Source organism: Periplaneta americana, chromosome 1 (genome assembly GCF_040183065.1).
Source record: "Periplaneta americana isolate PAMFEO1 chromosome 1, P.americana_PAMFEO1_priV1, whole genome shotgun sequence".
NCBI classification, from domain to species: Eukaryota; Metazoa; Arthropoda; class Insecta; order Blattodea; family Blattidae; genus Periplaneta; species Periplaneta americana.
The window spans coordinates 11466004-11482228 of record NC_091117.1 but is presented as its reverse complement, the minus strand read 5'-3'; the positions used below and the strand labels follow the sequence as shown (position 1 = coordinate 11482228).

At 36.8% G+C, this 16225-nt stretch overlaps 1 protein-coding gene across 2 annotated transcripts in view; it reads left to right on the top strand.

Moving 5' to 3' along the window:
* The first annotated feature begins 914 nt into the window (after positions 1 to 914).
* The window catches only part of CaBP1 (Protein disulfide-isomerase A6 homolog CaBP1), a 386104-nt gene continuing 370793 nt past the window's right edge, over positions 915 to 16225 (top strand). For both annotated transcript variants that reach the window (XR_011334065.1, XM_069836268.1), the window contains exons 1-6: positions 915 to 1123; positions 1256 to 1452; positions 6100 to 6339; positions 9179 to 9340; positions 10802 to 11169; positions 13894 to 14052. Coding sequence is in view for 1 of the 2 variants with exons in the window: in XM_069836268.1 (XP_069692369.1) it covers positions 1108 to 1123; positions 1256 to 1452; positions 6100 to 6339; positions 9179 to 9340; positions 10802 to 11169; positions 13894 to 14052 (1142 nt within the window). In the remaining variant the exon portion in view is untranslated. The remainder of the gene's footprint in view (positions 1124 to 1255; positions 1453 to 6099; positions 6340 to 9178; positions 9341 to 10801; positions 11170 to 13893; positions 14053 to 16225) is intronic.

Genomic DNA, 16225 nt, shown 5'->3' with positions numbered 1-16225 from the left:
CAAACTTAGGAAAGGTAGTAGAAAATGCATTCATATAATTTATCGGTAACAGTTTCTAGTACATTTGTGAATACTTCACCCTTATTCGACAAAGGCATAAAATAACATCTTTTGCAAGGAGGGCTTATAAAGCATACTTCGGACTTACCATTGGGGACCAAGATAAGAATTGGGCTCCACATGGTGTGTGTCAGGATTTATTTGCCTATGGTTTCAGTAGCTGTTATTTGAGGGATGGATACTGGAATTTAATCCTTCATGTGGGGGGGGGGGGAATAAAAACGCTTTGTGTTCGCTTTCTTGTTTCCGTTCAAATAAGTAAGGTAAGAGTATGTAATGTTTCGACATGCATGACTTTGCTTTACTAAAAGTTCAATGTTTTTATTTTATGTTTTATATTTTCATAGCAAGCCTTCGGATCCTTCCTCTGTACAAGAGAAAAGAAGAAAAGTCTCTTCATAACTAGAGTCCACAAGCAGCCACTCTGAATTCTCTCTCAGCAAAAAAAGAAAAAAAAAAGTTTACGAGCATTTTTGCAGTACTGCAAGTTTCATTTTAAAATTTCTGGAAATGTATGATAGTATCTTAAACAGTTAAGGTCGTAATTGAACATCGAATTTATTTACAAGAAGTTTTTTTTATTATTATTAATTATTTCTGTTACTGGTACCTACGTTGTTTTTAGTTATGTGCGCGCTAATATTTTACTCGTCATACTGGCTCAACGCATATTCTGTCTGTGCTGTTTGTTCTCTGAATCCAATCGATCAGTTTTATGCATGTAATTTCTTGCGCGATGGGGTAATTATTTATTTAAAGCGGTTGACATTGGACACGTAATACACGAAGCATATCAGCTGGAGAGAAACTGATTTCATGTGTTGGTGCAAATGTGTTCATCTGTGATTGTCATACTTGTAGTTACATCAACCAATCAGATTTTACCACGAAATTTACTATATACGAGATATAAGAGCAGTTGGAGGTGTGTGGCTTGTTTACGTAGTTATTGTTCAAACTTCGAGGAGATATTAATGTAGTACTCGAATTATCTGAAATTTAAGGATTTATAAACTGCATATAGTGATCAGCTGTAGATTTTCAGTCATGATTGCGGTACTGAGTAAGTACTTTCTGCATAGAAAAGAGAACGCTTGTGACGTTTGTCATTACACGGCATCTTCAAGCTATCGTATGACATTTTATTTTGAACTATGTAAATTATGTTTGTACTAACGTGTTGTTAACCTTTTAGGTGTACTGGGGTTGATAACGACTGGAGGTTATGCTCTATATCCTTCAAGTTCTGAGGTTGTAGATTTAACACCAGCTAATTTCGATCGGCTTGTAGTACAGAGTGATGCTGTTTGGATAGTAGAATTTTATGCACCATGGTGTGGACATTGTCAACAGTTCGTACCAGAATACTCGAAAGCTGCGACAGCATTAAAGGTGAGAAATGTATTAAAACTTACATTAATTAAGGAGCTAACTATTACATACGATGTTATTACGTCAAATGGTTTCATGTTGTAGGAAGATCAAATACAAATGAGCGGTAAATATAAATGAAAATATTACAAGCAATACATTACAATATTAATCAGTTGAAGGCTGAGATATTATTTTGTTTTGGTGAATCTTCTAACCCGTTACGCATAATATGCGGGGAGAAAAAACCGTACTTAAATAATTCAAAATAACCTCAAAATTGTAGCATAATATTGCAGGGATGCGATGTGATCACTGCGAAGGCTATAAACCCCACGCCCCAGATATCTTCATTTTTTATATACTCGATTGATGGTTTTCTTACGAAATCATAACGTAAATCAGTGGAAGGATAAATGTCAGAACACTGATTCCTTCCTTTTCCTCTTACTTCAAAATTCCAACCTTGTGCGCACAAAATAAATTATAGCACTGAAAAGTGCCTTTTCGTAAGCACGATGATGCGCATTCGACAAACGCAGACAAATCTGCTCTTTTTAGTAGGCCTATTTTAAGATATAATTATCAGCGAGGAATCCGTGTACTGAAATTTTCCCCCAAAAAGCCTAAATGAACAAAATCTAACCTGTCATTGATCCTCGACCTTGTACAAAAGTTCGCTTATTTATTTTTTTCTATGTACTGTATATGTAGCCTATATTTGTAAAGTTACACAATCTCTCAGTTTCATTTCATCATGAAATAGTGCAACACAAATCAGACGTCAGTTCCGTGGATAGTGCGTAGCGAGATCGAAGATTAAATTTTGTTTTTAACATATTAATTGTCCAAAAAAAAAATGAAAAGGAAGAAGATTCAGGTGTAAAGTTTTAAGACACTTTTTAAAAGTAGGTAGCTAATATTAATTTAAATTAGTGAAACTTAGTTGTAAGGTGTGGTAGTAGGCTACTGTGAAACATTTTGTATAGTTACGTTTGTGTAACTTTTATTGGTAGAATGTATTACTGTGAAAGTACCTATATGAAATAGGATGCATTACATGAAACTAATTCTCTAGAAAGAATATCTAATATAATTTACGTCAGACATCAAGATTGAAGTTATGCAGTTCAAAAATATTTGTTACTCATTGCCACTCCAACTCTATATGCTATCTCCTGTCCATATTTTTTTTTATATTTGCTTTTGTGCGGTTTTATTCGTAAATTGTTTTTGGTAATAACATTTGTCTTGGACCCATTCAGTTTCGGTTACACACAGCATCTGCGACATAGCAGTCGAAGTTTATGTTTGTTGTTTTCTCTTTACTTTTAATAGGCTTACTTCTTGTTCCGGTCGTGTAGATGGCAGTTGAGCTTTTATTCTCAGTTCCTCTATAAAGAAAGGCTCTTGGACAAGTTCATAGGCTAACATGAAGGGAGATGCTTTTGAAATCTCTAGTATCATTTTCAGGTATCTGGCTTTTACCCTTTCTGTGGCTTATAGGTTAGGTGTTTCCATATGATTTATATTCCGTAAATACTAAAATGCTCTCTCAATTAATATCACTCAATAAAAGAATTGTATTCCAATGGATACCATCCCATTGTGGAATCCTGGGAAACGAGAATGCGGATGCTTTAGCAAAGAAGGGCAGCACTGCTACTTACAGACCTGTTACTAAATCTACGTATTACTCTGTGGAGAGATTTATTAAATCTACATACTTACACTTCAACAAACAAAATTTGATAACACAATCTCAAGGGAAAAAATGGAACTCTCTGCATCAAAATCCACAGTTAATTCCCGATTTACCACGAAAATCGTCTGTAGCTGCATTTAGATTGGCAACAGGCCATGATTGTTTGGCCAAACACCTGCATAGAATTGGAATATATCAGTCCCCTAACTGCCCATTGTGCAAATCAAACCAAGAAATGGATTCGGAACACCTCAAAATCTGTGCTTCAGTGGCTGGTCATGATAATATCTTTGAAAAATATTGGAGTGCAAGAGGTCAAATGACTTTATTGTCAAACGCCTGGCATTAGAAAACAACAACAACATATTTCGTAAATGATTATTGCGACAACTTTGGCGTGAAATAGGATCACAGTCTAATATATACAGTCACGAAGCTTATTACTTACTAAATATGCAAACATAGACAGTTGATATATGCATCCATAGATAGTTGCTCACCACCAGGATCGCTACTATCGCCTCATCACAGACTCTTTTCCTAGCAGACCATAAAATGTATTGTACTTTCGATATCGTGTTCTTTTGAAAAAATTAACACCTTCCTTCCACTATTGAAATATGAAATACAGAAGGTTTATATATTATTTTCATAAAATATATATTATATTCTATAACTCATCTTCCTGGATCTTTCGGAAGAAGGATAACTCTAACCTATTTTTCTTACATCTACCTTCCTTAATTTTAGGCAAAACATTTACCATACCACTCCTATGAAATTAGTGTACGTACAATTGTGTTACTTCGTCTCTTAAGTAGTAGGCCTAGATAAATACAATAATTCAGTACTCAATTGTAGTATTAAAATACAGACAAATTGATTGTCCGGAGTATCTTACATGACATTATGCTTAATTATAATGTATGATTGCGGATTTAGGAATATAAGTTAAATATAGTAAACATAACCTGTAATTTTCATATGAATGGCAAGGCATTGGAGATCACTAAATTTAGACAGAAAGGGGCAACTGGTACAGTAAACATAACCTATAATTTCAACATATCTAAATATCCGTGCGGTGTAATTAAAAATTAATGAATCGTGCATAAATGAATGTACAAGAATTTCGCAATATTTAATCGAAATAAAGGCAGGTATTACACATACGAACAACGTAATTTTCACACCATAAATAATATTACATCTAAACTCGCAAGTGAATTATGTCTGAAGTGTCTCATAATCATTGTTTTAAATTTTATTAATAGAATTACACTACATTTTAGAGAAACATATGTTACTGTTTATGTATTCCAACTAATTTATATGGTTGAAACGCCGCCCTTCGTGATCGGGTTAAGCGAGTCACATGGTCTGCCTTACAGCCTGTATTAGATCACGATGGCAGTGGCACAGTCTATTGTTCCTAGTACTCCAAGCGCTAGCAACTATCGCAAGAATTGCAAAAAAATCATCCCAAGCTTCGTGACTATATAGTAGACTATGATAGGATCATGACTGTTTGTACAGACAATCTTGTGGACTCTTTTATGTCATATACGGCTCTTAGAGCAGCATTTGCCCTCTCTGTGTTGTGGCGCCTTTAAGATCTTATTGTTCGTAGAGTTAGTTCGAGGTACTTGAAAGTATTTAAGCTACTGTTTCTAGTTTTTCATTTTCCAGGTACAGGGTTCTGTTGATGATATCCTTCCTCCTTTTCAGAATACCATTTGCACTATTTTGGTCTTATTTATCTCTAAGCTTAGTTTGTTTTTCTTTTGTGAGTGCTTCCTGTAGGTATTCTATGTAGACCCAAATGCAATGTCATAAGCATACATGTAGATGCCTGTCTCCTCGTTGCTGACAAAATTGACGTACATTGACAACCAGATAAGATAATTAGCAACGTACATACAGATGAGTTTGCTTCATAACCTTGTTTCTGATCCGCTGCAACAAGATTTGTAGATTTGGAATGTTTCAACTGTGAAATGAGACATGATCTTATAAATGTTTCAAGATTACTGGTATCTGTTTTTTTTTAATCAGTTCATTTATTCGATCACTGTTTATTAATAGAAATTATGGGATATGTTAAAGAGAATACACATTTGTTCAGATGTATATTACAACACTGCAGTTAAATAATATTAAACTGCTAAATCTAAACCACGATATGGATAAAACAGACAAAAACACTTCGCTTCCATATGTTGATAATATCTCTGTATTCCAATTATTGGCTCCTGGTTGGGACAAGTTACCTGGTTGAGGTTTTTTTCCTTGGTTTACCCTCAACCGATTAAGAGCAAATGCTGAGTAACTTTCGGTGCTGGACCCTGGACTCATTTCGCTGGCATTAGCCTATCATTTTCATGTCATTCAGATGCTAGGTAACCATAGCAGTTGATAAAGCATCGTAAAATAACCAATTAAAAAAATACCAATTATTGGCAATACACTCACTAGCACATTTCACAAGATAAACTTTTTTACTATGGATCACACATTCCACTTATTTCTTTTTTAAGGAAAATGTTTATGCTTGAGGACCAAGTGGAGAAAATGCTACGAAGGTTTAATATCTCACTTCATTTGCTTTTTGTATGATGAAAATTCTAGCACCTGAAGCTAAGTTACAGTAAAGACTACTGCAAAACTGTTTTATTCAAAGTAACATATAATTAGGGACCTGCATATTTCATTCCACTTTTTGGTGAAAATTGGTGTTACTTTTGAAGGGTTTCACATTATTTTTTAATATATGTAGGTATTTTTTGAACAGCATCTTTGTCACTTTACATGTTTTCAGTGATACCACAATACATTTCAAGGGTTTTTGGAATATCATGTATCAAGATAGATGGCAGTTTCCAAATCACTTGCTTTTTGTAAGATGGATTTCACAAAAGTGAACGAGTAGAATTTTCTTATTCCTCCTTCATGCCTTGTTACAGGGAGTTATCAAAGTTGGCGCTGTGAATGTGGATGAGCACAAATCTCTTGGTGGACAGTACGGTGTGCAGGGCTTCCCCACTGTGAAGATATTCGGCGCAAATAAGAACAAGCCAGATGACTACAACGGTCCAAGAACAGCACAAGGACTGGTGGATGCTGGCTTCGACTCTTTGAGGAGCAAAGTGTCTATGCAGATGTCAGGCAAGAAGAGTGGTGGGTCTGGTTCTAGTGGAAAGAAGGTAAATTGCGAGTGATTGCTTTTCATTTCTTTTGTATTTACTATTAACTGTGAATTGGCGTGTGCCAGGTGGCAGTGCCACATAATCCATTATAAAAGACAAATAAAGGTACGGTCACACATTGCTACTTTTGCTGCACAACTTTTGTACTGCAGCTGCAAAAGTTGCGTGTCGTGTTCACACGTAAGCCAAAAGTAGCGCGCTGCACGCTACTTTTCGTGTTGCGCAACCCGATTGCTGCAAAAGTTGCAACTGGAGGTTGCGAGTCTGTTCACACACAAGGCGCTACTTTTGCAGCCGCAGTCATGCTGCAGGTTCCCATCTCCGTGTTGACTTCTCAATATACATTTTGTGGTTATGTTCGCATTATTAAGAAACTCATGAGAAAGCTTCCTTATCTATTATTTGCTTTTCTGTCGTGTCTAGTATTCAGAAATTGACATTATTTTTACTATAAAGCTTTTAAAAACGCCTATATACTTAAATGATAACCAACAGTATATTCACGTAATCAATGTTGGCAACCCTCCTGTTTGGAACTACGCTGCGGAAAATTAAAAAAATTAATTATATCGTCAGCAATTATGCTCAGCCTGTGTTGTGTATTTAATAACTGTTACAAATAATTTATTTTCATCACATTTAACATTAAAATATATCCAAACAATAAAAGTATCATTGGCACATTTGGGTGGTAACACTGGTTGCAACTGGAGCAAAAGTTTCAACAAAACCAATATCAAAAATGCTGCGGCTGCAACCCTGAGAACCCTGTTCATACGTCGCTACTTTTAAGCTGCGTACAGCATGGAAAAGTAGCGGGCAGCAGGTTCGGCAGCCGCTACTTTTCGGGTTGCACCGTTGTTCACACGTCGCAGTATAAGAGTTGCGCAGTTTTTTGTACTGCAGTGCTGCAAAAGTAGCGACGTGTGACCATACCTTAAGAAGAATAATAACCAGAAGAGAATATTGCAGTAAAAAGGATAATTACAATAAAATATTTACAATTCTCATATTAATAATAATGATAATACTAAATGATATCATAATAGGTAATAGTAATAATAACAATAATTTAAAGGATTCATTCATTCATTGTTTTCTGTCCAAGGACAGGTAAATTCATCACTCACCAACTCACCATTATTTTCCCACTTCACTTCTGTTATTCCCATCCATTCTGCTGCTTCTATAATTTCTTTCTTCAAGTTTTCCAACTTACCTGCTTGCAGAAGAGTCCTCATATTCCATGTTCAAATCTTCAGTCTTCTTTTCTTCTCTCAGTTATGTTCTGTCATAATGTGTCCTTCCCCAGTATCCCCCTCCCAGACATCCAAATGGGAAAATAGTTTGTCCAGAATCTTTTACTGTGTAAAGACTCATCATGCCATGTTTGCTGTTTTTCTTGAGAAAATAAATGCGGTAGCTTCTCTTTGCTTTCTGCACACCACTCTCTCTTTCTGATCTTATAAAAACCCAGGGGGTCCCAGCGCAGAGGTGAGGAGAGTGGAATTTGACTAATTAGGTCCTCCGGACTTCACTGAAATGCACCTCAAAGGTTAAATATCAGTTGTATCATGGTTTTTTTTTACCCGAACAGAGACCAGGAAATTTCACTTAGACTTTGTCCCTTATTTAAAACATAAACAGCAATAATTTTTTCTACTGAATTAAATTTTATCTGCAACAGTCTCCCCTTTCGTATGTACACCAGCCTTCCTAAGTTGCTTTTTAACCTTTTGATTGTTAGGGGACAGCCCTGAAAAGTAGTTGGAAATAATTGGTTCTAATCATCTGTAGTTATATTTAGAAACGAAAATTTCCCTACATCAGTCCGCTGTTTCCTTGTATTAATTTTACGTCTGTAATCTCTCCTCCAGTAATACGTCGGTTCATCAAGTCTACGTGCTATAACCCCTAGATCCTGTGCCAAATATTTTCCTAAGTACCTAATTCTCAAACACCCTTAATCTCTGTTCCTCTCACAATGTGAGAGTCCAAGTTTCATAACTATACTGTTTTCGCTGTAAGAAAAATCCTAATGTAAACATAAGCACGTTGCTGTCATACCCGTGATTGGCCCCCAGTCGAAACACTCACATGACGCAGGAAAATATAGTTCCTATTTGGAAACCATAATCTTGTATTATTTTAAAATAAAAAATTGAATTCTAGTTGTTAAATACAATGAAACATACGTAAAAGAAAAGATACTTTTATATTTTGTAATGTACTATGAACGTGGATGAATACCAACAGTAATACTGAGGTAGTCTGTTCTTGTAACAAGCTGGCGTCACTTGAGCTCGTAGTTCACGTAAGCACGTGGTACTGAAGTATGGCTTATGCATCCTCGGTGTGTGTGGTTATTAAACATAAGAGTGGAAACCCTCTCAAAGGCGGAGAAAAAGAAATAGCTAATGTATATAATAAGTTAAAGTGAGTTTTAATTACAGTAATTATAAAGTAAATGTTTCCTAAGCAAACGAATGCATAGTAGTGAGGTTAGGCCTACTTGACGAGTAACGGGAAATGTTTAACATAGAATAGAATGTACAACAGTAGGCGGGAACACGTACTGAGAATCTATGGCGCCTAACAGCGATCAATGAAGCCTCACTTCAGTCACGTGCTTTTGTTTATATTAGAATTTTTCTTACAGTGAAAAGATTATATACAGAACTGGTAATATAACTGTTTTATAAATTCTAACTTTAAGGTTTTTGAGAGCAGACCGGATGACAAAAGCTTCTCAACTGAATAATAACAGGCATTTTCCATATTTATTCTGCGTTTAATTTATAGAAAACATAACCTCGAAATTTATCTTTATTTTCAGGGAGATCCAAAAGATGTGATTGAACTAACAGACTCGAACTTCGATTCGCTGGTGCTGAATTCAGAAGACATGTGGTTGGTGGAGTTCTATGCCCCGTGGTGTGGACATTGCAAGAACCTGGCTCCCCATTGGGCACAGGCAGCTAGCGAGCTTAAAGGCAAGGTACAGTCACTCATCGATAAATATACAACAAAAGAATAGATAATCCATATTGAATCTTTCGTACACTACTTTTAACACTTGAATATAAATAATTGATTAAATGGCGATCTTACTCGTGTTAATTATGTAAGCATGTGCGGCTTACAGCTGTTTCGGTGCTAATCGACACCATCCTCAGAGCCTACTAGATCTCGGCGCTATCTCAACTTGGACAGACAGGCAGATCATTCCAAACTCGATACAAAGAACACATTAAAGCAATAACCAGAGGACACAATACATCTACATATGCCGAACACATAATTAATGCTAACCACACATACAATAACATAAATACAGACATGGAAATCCTACACACACAACCCAAGAACCAAAAACTCAACACACTAGAACAATACGAAATATACAGACACACTAAAACACACCTCAATCAAATTCTCAACACACAGATCAATTTCAGAACACACACACTAATGCACACACACAACAGGCAGCGAAGTTGAGATAGTGCCTAGATCTAGTAGGCTCTGAGGATGGTGTCGAATAGCACCGAAACAGCTGTAAGCCGCACATGCTTACATAATGTGACAGCGACGTGAGATTCGAACTCACGACCAGCGTCCCGCGAGAGAAGATCGCGCGGAGCACTTTGGGACGGCGCGCGGCGGAGAAAGGGGAAAGGGGCCCACGCGACGAGGGGAGATCGCGCTCGCAGCTGCTTACGGAGGGAAGGGGGAACGGACCTTCCCGACCGTTCCAGAAATGCGTCGAAGTGGAGATATCCAGATAATTCTCTACACACCTGTAGAAGGTTCTCACAACTATGATTTTGCTATAAAAGAAGAAGCGCCAGCGAACTCGAGTAGAGTTTTCAGTTATTCAGTCAGTGAGAAAGCCAGAGCAAGGAAGCCAGTCTTGTGTACCGGAGTTCGACTCGAGTGTGCGTCCGCAACTGCGTCAGCAGCCGAAGGCCTGAGTTCGAGTGCAGTGGACCGCAGTTGGAGGGACCTGAGTTCGAGTGCAGTGGACCGCAGTTGGAGGGACCCGAGTTCGAGTACAGTGAACTGTCTCTGAAGGTCTGTGGTTCAAGATACTGTGAACTCGAGTGACTGAGATAGAATAACTGTGAACTGAGAACTGGTAGTTCTGATTTGTAAATAGTGCATTGTAAATATTAGTTAAGATTAACAGCTCATTGTTGTGCGTAATAGTCCAAGTAAATTGTCATTGTCGTCGGTGGAGTGCTATAACGAATACTGTGTTGAGTGAAGATCCAAGTGTTGACGAGAGCGTTTAAGGTGAATTGTAGAAAGGAATTATTGTTGTGACAAATAAATTACATTGTTGTTACTAATAAAATTCACAATAATTAACACGAGTAAGATCTACATTTAATCAATTATTTAAAAGAATAGAACTCTGGGTTTCTGGAATTCTGTTAGTGTATTCGTTTGTCTGCAGGTGAAGCTTGGGGCCCTGGATGCTACGGTGCATACAATAAAGTCGAACCAGTACGGGGTGCAGGGCTACCCAACTATAAAGTTCTTCCCTCCTGGCAAGAAAGACGCTAGTTCAGCGAGCGAGTACAATGGTGGGCGAACAGGTAACGACATCGTGAACTGGGCACTGGAGAAGCTGGCAGAAAATGTGCCTGCCCCTGAAATCAAGGAGGTTATAGACGAGGACTCGCTGAAGGAGGCCTGCGAGCAGCACCCGCTGTGCGTGGTGGCAGTGCTGCCGCACATCCTGGACTGCCAGGCCGATTGCCGCAACAGCTACTTGGACATCCTCACCAAGATGGGAGACAAGTACAAGAAGAAGATGTGGGGGTATGTACGGACAGTGACATAATGTTTTTCCTTCTTTCTCCCCTCTGCCCTCAACCCAGCCTTTTCTTAAAGGTAAAAGGTATCCCCGTAACATGCCATGAAGGCACTTGAGGGGCATGGAGGTAGAGCCCCATGCTTTCCATGACCTCGGCACTAGAATGAGGTGGTGTGGTCGGCACCACGCTCTGACCGCCTTTTACCCCCGGGAAAGACCCGGTACTCAATTTTATAGGAGGCTGAGTGAACCTCGGGGCTGTTCTGAAAGTTTGGCAACGAGAAAAAATCCTGTCACCACCTGGGATCGAACCCCGGACCTTCCAGTCCATAGCCAGCTGCTCTACCAACTGAGCTACCCAGCCGCCAGCCTTTTCTTATTTTTAGTAAAAATTATTTAGTTCGAAATTGCTTTCAAAACAACATGTAATTTGAGTTCATTATTGTTCAGTTTCATTCAATTCACAATATTTACCACGTTTTCATGGAGTATTCAAATCGATCTAAATACATATATGGAACAACAAGTTTTGATGGAGAAATCGTTGCAATAAGTGGAAGTCTCAGGAATCTTCTATTTCACATCAATAAATTTAAGAATGCAGTTATATATCAGACTCCAAAGCAGCTATTCTACCAATAGTTTCTAAACACACACCTTCATCTCAAACAGCAGAAATAACTAAAATGCTCTCTCAATTAATATCACTCAATAAAAGAATTGTATTCCAATGGATACCATCCCATTGTGGAATCCTGGGAAACGAGAATGCGGATGCACTAACAAAGAAGGGCAGCACTGCTACTTACAGACCTGTTACTAAATCTACGTATTACTCTGTGAAAAGATTTATTAAATCTACATACTTAGACTTCAACAAACAAAATTTGATAACACAATGTCAAGGGAAAAAATGGAACTCTCTGCATCATAATCCACAGTTAATTCCCGATTTACCACGAAAATCGTCTGTAGCTGCATTTAGATTGGCAACAGGCCATGATTGTTTGGCCAAACACCTGCATAGAATTGGAATATATCAGTCCCCCAACTGCCCATTGTGCAACTCAAACCAAGAAATGGATTCGGAACACCTCAAAATCTGTGCTTCAGTGGCTGACCATGATAATATCTTTGAAAAATATTGGAGTGCAAGAGGTCAAATGACTTTATTGTCAAACGCCTGGCATTAGAAAACAACAACATTTTCCGTACTGAAAATGATCCCTGTTTTCATGCAATTTTCAATACATATTGAAAACGATCTGTATACGGAAGCCGAAGTTTCGAAAGTAGTTATGTTGGTTAACATGTCATCGACATATTAGCGTGTTGGTCACTGTGTAAGCATTAGCTATAAACAATGTTGCATTTTCCAAATGAGGTGCATGAAAACTTAATATTCTGGCTGTTAATGAATAATGGTAATATTGACTTTCAGCAAAACACGAAATATTATGTTTTACAACACTCTTTTTCAACATACACATTGCCCTCACTGTTGGTAAAACAGCTGACACATGAAACAAATGACGATCGATCATGCGCTTAGTGTATTGAGATCGTATTGAATATGATACCCATTTTCATGGAGATTTCAATATGGTAAGTATATTCAGATCAATTTGAATACTCCATGAAAACATAGTAACTGTAAATTTTTATTTCCTTGCCAAATATAGGTTTAAAGATAATCTTTTAATTCAAAAGCCCATTTTATATAGGCTAGAGAAATGGTATTCAATAAGGATGCGAGGTTGTCTCAAAGGATAAGCATCCCATCACTACGTATGTAAAAATACTGACATATTTATTACTATTATTATTGCATCAATACTATGTATAATAATAAAATAGTAATCATAATAATAATAATAATTTATTTTGCGTACAATATCAGTCATAGTCTTTTATTATACATCTTGATTAGACAACTTTTAACACTATATCACTTCGGAATATAAAGTATACACATGCTTTCGCGTGTTAATTAACTAGTCAACAAGGTAACCTAGTTAATTAACACGTGAAAGCATATAGGCCTAATATATCGTTTATATTCTATAGTCATTTGTTATTTGTGATGTAATTGCAATGCAGTTAGGGGGTATGAAAAGTGTATTTTCCGGATACACTGGCAAAAAAAGATAGAACACCACTCTTAAATAAAGTTTTTAGAAAATGTAATATTGATGGTAATGATTGAGAAAAAAAATATTTCTTGAAGGAATAGGTATAAGATCCTAGACTGTATTGTTAATGTAGGTCTGTAAAACATTCCAGTAAAAGCATCATGCAGATATTTAATTAACTGTATATTTTATTATGTAAATGCTTTACGGTTGTATAAAAATTATGCAAATTTGATATTATTTTTACAGACAATTATTCGCTTTTTTTTTTTAATGTATATTGAGCATGAAAAGTTTTGTTCATTTAGCTTTTATAGTAGCTGAGATTTAAAAAAAAATGAATTTCACTAAATTTTTGCAAGGCAATGGTGTATTTAAAGCACAAACTCTCCAATTTAGTAATAAAGAGATTGAGAAAATTGGTAACATTATTTATTTAGTTCTACCTTAAATAAAGATAATGATAAAATGACAGTGGTCAAGAAAAGGATAATGTTAGACAGCGGAAGATATTATTTTCTGCTTCTTGTTTTGGTATTAATAGTGAAGTGCTGAAGTTAACTACACACTTGCTTCCAACTGAGTCTTGTGTTCCAGCTGGATATGGGCAGAAGCAGGTGCACAGCCTGAACTGGAGACAATGCTGGAGATTGGTGGATTTGGGTACCCCGCAATGGCCGTTATGAACACCAAGAAGATGAAGTACTCACTACTTCGCGGCTCGTTCTCCAGTGATGGGATCAACGAGTTTTTGCGGTGAGTTCCTCTTGATACAAATCCTCACTCACTGTCTGCACCTGTGTGATATAACATGGGCTGTCAATTTAAGGACCCAATCAACATTCATCATCATCATCATCATCCTTCACGAATTAGGCCTCTGTAGACCTGTTTCGGCCCCATCTAGCAGTCTTCTTAACGGTCTTCCTGGTCGACGATGTCCTCTAGGTTTATATTGCATCATAATTTTTGGGATTCTTGAATTTTCCATTCTTCTTACATGATCTAGCCAATTGAATTTGTATCTGGTGATTTTTTCTTCTACTGACTCTACTTCTAATTGTTCTAAAATTTCTTTATTCCTTTTTCGGTCTAAAAGAGTATATCCTGCTGTTCTCCTGAAAAATGTCATTTCCGTTGCTTTGATTCTGTTCATGTCTTTTTTCTTTAATGTCCAAATCTCGCTTCCGTATAAAAGGGAGGGTAATGCTAGTGTATTATATATTTTTATTCTTGTAGATTTTTGTACTAATTTAGCTTTTAATGTATTGTTTATTATTCCTAGAATTTGTGTAAATTTGGTAATTTTCTTGTTCACATCTTTTTCATTTTGATAAGATCTTTCACAACCCAGATAATTGAAATTTTGCACTTGTTCGAGGCATTGGTTATTGTGTATTATCTTACTTCTGACTGGGTCTTGTTCTAAAAATGCCATTACTTTTGATTTTTGTGCTGAAATTTCCATCCCAAAATCTTTTAATATTTCATTTAATGTATACAGTCCTCTTTGTAAATTATCCTCTGAATTGGAAATATGACTTGATCATCGGCATAGAGTAAGGTATTTAATGTTAGAGCACTGGTTATTTTGATTCCTGATGTGTAGATTTGGTTCCATTTTAAAATAATTTCATTTATATAAATATTAAATAAAGTTGGTGATAGTGGACAACCTTGTCGAACTCCATTATTAACTAATTTTCTTTCGGATATACAGTTATTTATTTCGACACTTATTTTGCTGTCCGTGTAGATTTCTATTATATTTTGGAATAGCAAATTTGGAATATTTTTTTCTTGTAATATGTCGAATAAAAGGTCTCTTCGGACTTTATCAACATTTATGTTGACTAAAAATATTGATCCATTTCTTAGTGTTCATCTTAGTTTTTTGGACGTTAATGTTTCAAATAATGATATTCAGAAGAGGTTTGGCTTTGACTTCGGTTTGCTAGTTGTCCTGTATGTTTTGTATTTGACACAGGAAAAACTTGCCCGTATGAATTCCATATAATAATAATAATCCGTGGCGCTACAGTCCGTGAAGGGCCTAGACTGACCAGCCGGCTGCTGGCCTCACGCCCACATGCCGAAGCAGATGTGGACGATCATCCAACCAGAATGGAGGTATCGTGTGGTTAGCACGATGATTCCCCAGCCGTTATAGCTGGTATTCGCAACCAGATTTCGCTACCTATCGTAGCTCCCCAAGTGCATCACGATGCTGGGTGGGCACTGGTCCCATACACCAGCCGAAATTTCATGAGAAAATTTCTTCTCCCATGAGGACTCGAACCAGCGCGCATTCCGTAACGCGAGTCCTAGGATGAATTCCATATAGGACACCAAAAATCCCATATACCGACTTGTGTCGTTGATGGCCATTTTTTTATGCTCTTTCCATACTATATTTTTACGATATTGTGTTACAGAATTATGATAAGAAACAGTGATTACAAATATTAAGATTAATGTCTTAGAAGGGGTAAGGGAACTAGCCACTCTACCCCATTATTTCCTGGCTTAGTTGCCCCATGAGTGATGCATTATTGGCGTCACTTGTGAGGTTCAAACCTGTCTTCGGACAGCTGACTAAACAACGTCTTAGAAACTTTATAACGGAGCAAGTTAATTTAAACTTCTGGCTGCCTCTGTTTCAGTTAAAAATAATTATATTCCGAAGCAATTGGTGCAGGATTGTGTGTAGTAGGCCTATATGTGAAGACGCGAAAAATGTTCCAAAAAATAAGTGTTTCTCCTCCACATGAAACAAATAAAATGTGTTGCATTTAGAAAAATATACATTAACATTTGTATGAACATTTGTGGTCTATGGCGAGTCCTTGGCCTCACTTCTATTAATACGAAAATAATAAAGCAAAAAGTATTCTAAGGATAAAAAGAACGACGAAAAGCTGTTATATTT